This window comes from Nasonia vitripennis, chromosome 1, assembly GCF_009193385.2.
Source record: "Nasonia vitripennis strain AsymCx chromosome 1, Nvit_psr_1.1, whole genome shotgun sequence".
NCBI classification, from domain to species: Eukaryota; Metazoa; Arthropoda; class Insecta; order Hymenoptera; family Pteromalidae; genus Nasonia; species Nasonia vitripennis.
The window spans coordinates 13,540,389-13,549,903 of NC_045757.1; the positions used below are offsets into that span (position 1 = coordinate 13,540,389).

The 9,515-nt window shown below is 51.3% G+C and overlaps 1 protein-coding gene across 1 annotated transcript; it reads right to left on the minus strand.

The window, feature by feature from the left end:
• Positions 1 to 3,843: 3,843 nt before the first annotated feature.
• Positions 3,844 to 7,411, minus strand: LOC100115057 (achaete-scute complex protein T5-like). Its single transcript, XM_003426950.3, has 2 exons — positions 6,060 to 7,411; positions 3,844 to 4,615 (listed from the first exon to the last, which is right to left on the minus strand). The coding sequence occupies exon 1, from the start codon at positions 7,128 to 7,130 to the stop codon at positions 6,129 to 6,131; it is 1,002 nt and encodes a 333-aa protein (XP_003426998.1). The 5' UTR covers positions 7,131 to 7,411; the 3' UTR covers positions 3,844 to 4,615; positions 6,060 to 6,128.
• Positions 7,412 to 9,515: the final 2,104 nt, after the last annotated feature.

Consider the following 9,515-nt stretch of genomic DNA (forward strand, 5'->3'; position numbering starts at 1 on the left):
GGTATGCGAGTGTACGAGTGTCGAGTAGAGGGAGAAAAAAGAGCGAAACTGAGAGATTTTTATCGTATGGCAGTCGCTGCTCTTTTTCGGATCCATCAGAGCGAGGCATGCGACGAGCGACACACGGGAGTAAAAAAGAGCGATCACCCGCCACGAGACGTTTCTCTTTTTTCCTTTTCTTCACCGGGTATTGTGATGCGGGATTTCCACGAATTTTCACGTAAATTTCGAGTCGCGAGGGATGATATCTTGCGCAAGAATGTTATCGCGATGTGTTACTTTCGGCACGAGGACTTGTCCTTCTGTTTTCTCTGTGCGTACACGCAGGACAAGATGGTTCACTCAAATTTTCTGTACAACTATTCTACAAAAACATTCAATTCTACACACAATTAAATATCATATTTTATATAAAAATAAGGCCAATGAAACTTGAATCAATTAGGTGTCCAAAATTAATAGAAAAAAAATTGTAGTATACTGCACAAACTTTTACACGAATAGTCTATTTGCATAAATTGACTTGTCTTAAAAGAGATATCATCATAAGCGACCACAGTGCAATCGAGCTACGAACTAGAGTGAACCCTGTGGCCCTTAAATCAACTGAAACCAAGTACCCAAAAATTAGATGATTTCGTAGATAGATCCCTGGAGATCCGGGCAGATACACGAAAATCAAGAAAACTTCAGCCCACGTTCCAGCAGCAGGACAATTCCTCACTCCGAGGCATAACTTACAAGCAGTAAAACACAAGTCGGCAACGTCGCGCGGAACAATTTTATTAGACACGCCGTTAAAAAATATACCTCCCAGATGCATCCCCTCGATCTCACAACAAATATATACGCCCTCCTCGAATAACCGGGCATCTCGGCTTAATTTACTTGTCAACCGCGAAGCAGATTCGAGATCTCTGCCGAAAATTTACATAAGCTACAGGACCTCACACAAGTTTTCCCTCAGCCATATAACGAACGACTTATGGAGGTCGTATCTGAGGGTCACATCGTCGAGCGGCACCGCAGCCGGGAGCAAAAGGGTATATGACAATGCGCGCACAGTTATGGCGCAGGTACGCGAGAACATCGAAAAAAACATTTCTGGTCGCATACTTGCGCACGAGGCTTATCACGCGTCAATCGAGCGGTTTTCATTTACGGCGGTTTCTCTTTGGGGACTTTTTTACGGCGAAAATTCGTGGAAGCGTGCCGTCGAGTAGAAGAGGATCTGGATTAGATCGTCTTTTGTCTCCATTAGCCACGCAAGCTCCGGTGAGCTCGAATGGAACGTCGATGCGATCGCAAGCGCGAAGTAACTTGTTCGGCGCGTTTTATGCGTTTTTTTCCCTTCGAAATTCTCGCATCATGCAGCTCTCGGGCATACTCGGAATTTGTTTGTTTATCGTTGTAAAATCCTGGCGTTTCGAGAGCCCGGTTAGCTTTTTTACGCGGCTGCTCACGGAGTAAAATTTAAACCCGTGTCTCTCGAGCAAAACGTGCAATTTACCTAAACAGAGAATAATTTTGAAAAATCAGTCAACCAGCCGTAAGCCTTTTTCGCGAGAATTCCGCAAACTTGGACATACGCATTCCGTGAAGGCTTAGCTCTCACTCGCTCGTAGAAAAAATCGAGCAAACAAACTCGCCTCATCAGGAGTGGAAAAAACTTGGCACCAGAAGAACTCGGACCGCAATTATCTAACAAAATCCCTTGAAAACACACACCTCGGCTCGACGCCCGCTGCTTTCTCTCTCTCTCTCTCTCTCTCTCTCTCTCTCTCTCTCTCTCTCTCTCTCTCTCTAGCTCTCGTCCTCAAATTAACGCAAAAGAAAATAACGCTCGGAATCAATCGCAAAAAAGCGGGCCCCGCGCATAAACAAACCCACGCCCCTGCAGCGCTAAGCTTCTATCTCTCGCGCTCGCAGGAGAGAATTTCTCCGGAGCGCCACGGCTACATCGCGTGCAGAGCCATTACCCGTAAGGGCTTTTCGAGTGTGAGAAGGCCGAAAGAGAGCAGAGAGAGAGAGAGAGAGAGAGAGAGAGAGAGAGAGAGAGAGAGAGAGAGAGAATGAAGAAGAAGCTGATGCTGCTGGCTGCTGCTGCTGCAACCGAATACATTACGGAGGCTCGCTTTCTTCGCAGCGCTGCAAAGCCGGTCCCTATTAAAAGTCCATAGGAGGGAGAAAGAGAGGAGAGTTTTGGATGATGGGCATCGGCCGCACGCGCCTGATTCGCGCGAGTCAGCGGCTTGCGGTTTATATGCGTGCGAGAGCGCTAGGACTGCTGCGGTTTATAAGAGGAGAGATGTTGCAGCTTTTTTGGGGAATTAGGCCGGGGTGATTAGCAGATTGTGCTAGGGTTAATTTTTACGATGTTCTCGGCCCGCTTTCTTTGCTCTACACGCTCGTCCTCCGATGCGCGTTTTTTGGAGGGGGAAATGATTGCATATTTTATTTTCGGCGTCGCCGCTTATGTTTTTCGCGTAAAAAATGATCGACGCGCGTCGGAATTATTGTGATTAAGTACGGTCGAAGCGTCGAAAAAACAGGTATATAACTTTTGAAATTGCGAGCGCGTGCGTTATTTCTATTACCATTTTTAATGAAGCATATCGATTCTCAATCGATTTCCGCGATCCCCTAACTGTACACTGCGCCAGAGAATCGAGCAAAAAGCATATGCGTTTTATCATTGCGCGCGTCTGTATTAATAAAGGTTATACATCAGCGGCGTCCGCTGCACAAAGGGCATCGCCGCGAAAAAGCGCGGCAACATAATACCCACAAATAATTTCAATTACCGCGTACTTCAATCGCGCAATCCTCGAAAAAACTTAATCATATTTCCAATACTATGCGCGAAACCAAAGCGCATCGTCGCGGACCCGCGAAAAAAGTGTTTCCATTACACACACCAGCACACTACAGACGGGTCGATCGATCGCTTCTCGCGCGCAGATTCATTTCGGATCGATTACCCCGTTTACCCTGCCACCTGACTACGCCTCGGTTCCGTCGGCTCTCGCAGCGGTGTATAAGTACACGTAGTACCTTATAAACGTATACAGCCCCCCCCCCCCTAAACTGTTACCCACCACCATCCCGACCAAGGCCCGGCAATCCCTCCCTATCGAGTACTGTATACCTGTGTGTACACCCCTAGGTATTGCTGCTCTAAACTCTCAACAGTATAAGTGTATAAGCATTTCGCAGGAACAAACAAGCATTACCTGCTGCGTGAGAAATCTTCTTTCGCATAGTTATATACCTACGCGCTGCAGTAATACCTCAAGTCTTGGCTAAACTTGAAGACCGTCGTATACAGGGGGGCGACAAGTGCAGCGTGTACGCGCGCATATAGATGAGCCGGGTACACGGGAGTAGGGCTTAAACGATTTATTTGCGGCTGATGTTGGTGCACAGCCCAACTGGCTACGCCGAAATTGCACTTGGCCGAGAGTATAGTGCCGGCACGATCCTATACCTGCCGCCCGCTATAATGCCGCTCCGTCTGCCGAGAGCTGCACTTGCAGGATGCGAGTGGTATATATATATATGGGTGTAAGGTTTTACGATACTGTGGGAGCTCTCGAGAGACGTTTATAGCTTCGACGATGGGTGTGTATTATGTACGTGTGATTTGGGCTAAGTGCGAGTCTTCTATACGGCAACTTTGTCAAGTTTCAAGTTCGGACTATGTTTTTTTTATTATGATTTTTAAGTTTTCGAGATTTGGAAGAGACGTTTGAAAATTTTGGTAATTTTAAATACAATTTTTTTTATGCTTTTTGATATTGTAGGTGTAGGTGTATAAGGGTGAGAGGAAATCAATAGACGTGGTTTAATTTATATTATATAACCTCTTATTTAATGTAGTAACGAGTGATCTTTTGATCGATATATAAGAATATATGTACAAGTCCATATTACAGCCAAAAAGTAAGTTCGTCGCAGAGTAGCATCTACGCAGGTATAAGGCACGCCGTTTACAATAATAATTCATCCTATACTCGAAGATCGGGTGCGCACCCAGCGAAAGACTTGCGGCATCGTTCTATATTTCTTTCTCTCCTTCTCCGTTTTGTCCCCGCTCTCTTATATTTTATTACCATACAATGCGATGAAGATGCGCTCTCGAGCGCGCGCGACAAGTATATCGAGCGATACATGAAAATTATGTACATGGTAGTATACGCTTGCAACCGAGAATCGAGTTTCGGCTTCTCATTATCGTCATCTTCTTCTCCTTCTTATTTTCGTCAAGTTGCGACACGGTACTTCTCGGTGTGTGAGGTATGAGTGATAAGATAAGTTAAGTGAATCGAATCGATTCTCGGTGCAAATTACAGCTAGACTCATATAAATAATATATTATCATTTACACGCGCATCTTTAATGCGCAGAAGATATGGCCTTTGAATATTGTATACAGTCAGAGTGAAACACATGAACGTATGATTTCCTCCTGCTTTATACACGCAACTCCGTACGACTCTACCGCGTACACTGACTAGATCGCATCGAAGGTCCGCCGGACGATCGGTGGATTCATTTCCGCCGACACATAGCGTAGTCGCTGCTTCTTTTTTGCTCCGCTTTTGCGTTCTGCCTTCTGTAACAAAAAGTAAGAGACGTTCATGAGTAAAGCTGTCGCACAGAGAAATGCTGTGTATAATAGTGTTTTTTAGTTCACGACGGGTATAAAACGGGGGGAAACTCGAGTAATAAAGCCAAAGGTCGGCGATGCTTATTAAGGATCGTGTGCGCGGCGGAGCAGGTATACGGAGGGCTGGCCGCTCGATGCGGAAAAGCAGCGAGCGGATTTTTCAGGTAGAAAGAGGAGAAGGAAATGTAAATACGCTCCGGCTGGTAAAGGAAGCGCCGCTATCGAATTCCGTTTGTCATTGAGATTCTCGCGTTCGAATCGGCGTAATTAAATTCCGAGTTTGCGCGGGGATAAATATTCAGCGCGAGACAAAAAGAAGAGGAGCAAAGCGCAGGGGATGATTTCAGGTAAAAGAGGGTTTTGCGCCTTTGGAAGGATAGAGCGAGAAAGCTAAAGAGGGAGAGGGGGAGAAGGGACGCACAAGCGTGCGCGGATACCGGTTCGACGACCGACAAAGGGGGGAATTCATCTTTCTCTCGCTTATCCGGCTCTCTTTGCCTGCAGGATGCATTCGTGTTAAATGCAGCGAACGAGAGCGCGGAGAAAGGAAGAATGGGCCGTCTTCGCAGCGCGAAATCAAAGCAGGTTAAGGGATGAAGCTGCGATTCTTTTTGTTCACCGCTCCTAATTACTCGTGAGATTCTTGATGCAAAATCGAGGAGAGAGCGAGAAAAAAGTGTCTCATAAACGCGGAAAAAAGTGAGAGAGAGACTTGATCGATGCCCCAGAACGCGCGGGGACAAAAGCTCGGAAAAAAAATAGAATCTCTCCCGTAAATGAAACGAATCGATGCTCCGGCTCGCGAGCGCGCGTATAAGCATAAACCGGGACCCAGGGGCGGCGTAGTCGCGCGCTGGAAAAACGAGGGGAGGTACGCATCGGCGTAGCGCGCACCGAGGGAGGAAAAAGGAGCCTCACTCGCCCTTTGAGATTGGGAGGAAGGAGGAGAAGGGGCCCCATACACGCGCTGAAAGAAATCTCGCGGACAAAAGCGGGCTCTGAATGGAGTCTGCGCGCGCGAGTGAGAGAGAGAACGAGTGTCTGAATGGGCGAGGAGAAAGAGAGGGGTCGCGCGAGAGCTATTGTGAGAGGGCAAGGTCACAAATCTAGTCGGCGGACGAGGCGCTTTTTCCTTTGAGCTTTCGTGCACATTATGTGTCGCGAGGACGGGGAGAGGGAGAGACTAACGGAGGGAGGAAGTGCCACGGCTCGTTAATGAATTTTACGGGTGTCGGGGGATGCCGCTTCTGCTGGTGGTAATGCCGATGATGAGCCAGCCGCGCCGCTGGTGGGAATACCGTTTTACAAAGGATTATGCGCGTATGCTTTAAGAAAAATCCGCGAAGGGGTGAAGTATCAGTATGAATGAATGAAAGTAAAGTCAACCAACCATGTGCAGAAGTCGGAGCGGCTTGGTTCTCGATCAGAATTTCCAGTCCGGATCTCGAATGCGCGGCCTCTACTGTCCCTGCTGCCACATGGAGATGTAGTCGAGCAGCTCCTCGTCCTCGGGGCTCATGGGCTCATAGCCGTCGTAGCCGTCCTGGTGCGTCGAGTAGGTGATAGCGGTGAAGTTGGTGCCGTAGCCCTGGCTGCCCCCGGTCGAGGAGGCCTCGGACACGAAGCTGGGGGTGGGCGAGCTGGAGGCCTCGGAGCAGGGCGTCGGGATGTTGTAGACCGGCGAGGTGCTCTGCTGCCTCTGGAGCTGCTGGTACTGCTGCTGCTGCTGCTGGGGCATGTACTGGAGGTGCTGGTGCTGGTAGTGGTGCTGCTGCATGTCGGGCAGCTCGTCGTCGCCGCTCTCGGACTTGAGCTCGAACTTGACGAGCTCGGGCTGCTGGTGCTTCATGTGGACGGACTGGGCCGGGCTGCTGGCCTGCATGAGGGGCGATGGCGAGCCGGAGCTGCTGCTGCCGCCCTCGGAGTCATTCTCGTCGAGGAGCTGCTTCAAGTTGCGGATATACTCGACGGCCATGCGCAGGGTCTCGACCTTGGAGAGCTTCTTGCTGCCGGCGCGAGCGCCGCCCTGGGTGCCGGCGGTGTTGTTGCCGAGAGCCTGGGCCAGACTCTGGGGGATGTGCTGTCTGAGGGTCGCGAAACCGTTGTTCACCTGCTTCACGCGGTTCCTCTCGCGAGCGTTCCTCCTGGCGACGGAGGCCGGCTGGTGCGCCGCCTGGCCGTTACCGCTGCCGCTGTAGGGGGTCGCTTGCGCGTACATCTTGCGCTTCTGGGCTGCCGACTGCTGCTGCTGTTGCTGTACCTGCTGCATCTTGCTGTCGTTGTTGTTGTTGTTGTTGTTGGCGCTGACGATAACGTTGCCGCGGTGGGCTACGTGGTAGAGCTGCTGCTGCTGGGCCTGGGGCTGTACGCTCAGCATCATGGAGACGAGGTGCTGCTGCTGCTTGGCTCCGGTGAATCTGTCGATGTCTCTGCTCTCCTGCAGAAGGGCCACCAGTGTCATGACACACTAAGCGAACCCCGGAGAGTCTGTTCTCGTCGTCGCACCGTTATCCTCACTGGCGAAGATCACGCGCACGTTTGCGTATCGCTGTATCTTCTCGTAAACTGTCTCTCCGTCTGGTCGACGCACGTGTTGTGTCGATAACTGGAGACCGGAGAGAGAGAGAGAGAGAGGGAGAGAGAGGAAAGTCGAAAGCGAAGAAAAAATCCGAGAGTGTGAGTGAGAGGCCTGGGAAGGAGCGAACTGAGCACTCGAACGTGTACACTCGGTGGTCGTGGCTCCCGAAATACCTCGGCTGAGGGGGCTCGGGGCCTTATATAGGGCTTGCCGGGCACGCGCCGCTCTGCCCCACCACTCGGCGCTCACTTCGGCGGCACGCCGGGATCGTCGGGGGCCCTAAAGCGCTACGCTCGGCTCGTCTGCCCGGTAGAGCGAGCGAGACGGAGAGAGACCTCTACCGGTCCAACCCCCTCGTCTCCCCCCTCCCCCTTCCCTTGATTCTTCTCATCTCGTATGTGTGTGCCGCTGCTCCGCTCTGCTCCCCCTTCCCCCGTCCCTTCGGTGCTGCTGCTACTCCTCCTCCTGTTGCTGCCGCCGCTGCTTCTGATGCTGTGTGTACGCGCACACTCAACAAGTGAGCCTATGTGCGTGTGCCTGCGCATGCTCGATCAACAAGTAGAGCCGCGCGCCGAGCGTAATCATTCATGGGTGTACGTGATCAACAAGTTCGTGTGCGCCTGTGTAATATCGGAGCCGCGCTCATCGGCTGCTCCCGCTTGCATACGCTCTCCGCGAGTGCGTTTTATGCTCGCTCTCCTCGAATGAACGCTTCGCTATAAAAAATGATCGCGCTCCGAATTTTTCGGAGCGCGATCGAGCGTATCTGCATAAATAGTCGCGCTATGCGTAACCCATACCATGCACCTTCGCTCATGTATATATGGGTAAACATTGAGCGCACTTGCATCTACAAGTGCAATTCTCGACGCATAAGCGAGAGTGTTCACGCACACACGTATACACGAGCGATGCCCATCTCGGCGAATATACGTACGAGTGTACGACACCTCTCTCAGACATCGCGGCACGCGACCGGCATCCCTCCCTCTCCCGCGAGGCGCTGCACAGCGAGAGAAGGGGCCGCAGCATCGGAGAGCGCGCGCGACTTTCGCTCCGCGGAATGCGCGAGAGCAAGATCAAGTGCACGTTATATCTCGCCAAGTGCACCGGCGCACAAGCGCGAGCGAGAAAATTGAGAGTGCTGGGGTCCGATCGATTTTTGCCTCCTCGTTTTGTTCTCCTCTCTCTCTCTCTCTCTCTCTCTCTCTCTCTCTCTCTCTCTCTCTCTCTCTCTCTCTCTCTCTGGCTCTTTGGCTCTCCTGCATTTGAAAGTTAAATTCGGCTCCGTCACGTTGCTTTTTTGGGGTGCAGATAAGCCGAAGGGCCGATTCATTCACGCTCGCGGTGGTATTTTTGCCGCGAGCGAACCTGTTGATTCATTAGTCGCCGCTGATACGGTCTCGTGTACGGACATTTGTCGTTTTTTTCTTTTATCATCGCGGATTGCCGCGCTGGACGAGTCAATTTGAGAGCCGCGCCAAGTATCCTGCAGCGGATTTCGTTATTAATTCGCAGCGTGTGCGGAAAATTAGAAACAAGGTACACCCTTCGGCGTAGATAATCGCCCGTGTCCGACGGGATTTTTTCATGGTGCATCGACAAAAAATTTCATTCGCTTTTTGCGAACTTGAAAATTTCGCGTACACTCTAAGCGTAATAACATCCTGTCCGCTGCTCGCCGTTCAATGCGAGGGGTAGCCTATTACCGAACCGCTTGGCATATTTCAAAATGATAAAACCCTAAGCCCATTAGAGACCCCCCGAAAAAAGCTAATCTCAACGACAACTCGGCAGCGGCAGCGGAAGGAGCCAAGAGAAAAAAACTGCCCAGCGACGACTGCTGCTCTCTACCGCCACCGGCCAGAAGCGAGTCGAATTGAGAAGCACTGCAGCAGCAGCAGCGAGGGTCCTCGCATCACTCAGTGGCGGCATCCCCTTTCTCTCTCCTCGCACACGAAATTCGAACGCACGGCAGTAACCGGCGGCAAAAAGGAGCGAAAGAGAGAGAGATAGAAGGACTGGTCCAGGCGAGCGGCGGGAGGGGAGGCAGAGCGCGCGCCCGGCAGCAGGCCCCGAAAAGTCGGGAGGGGGAGGCAGCGCGAGCGCGCACGCACGACTGCACGCGCGCGTTGGCTCTCCGCACTGAGGGACATCGACGAGATAAAACGAGGTATATGTATAGGATATGTACAAGCGCGCGCTTGCTGCTGGAGAGACAGAGACGCAGGTATATAATGGAGGGTAGAAAAAAAGATAATACGCGAG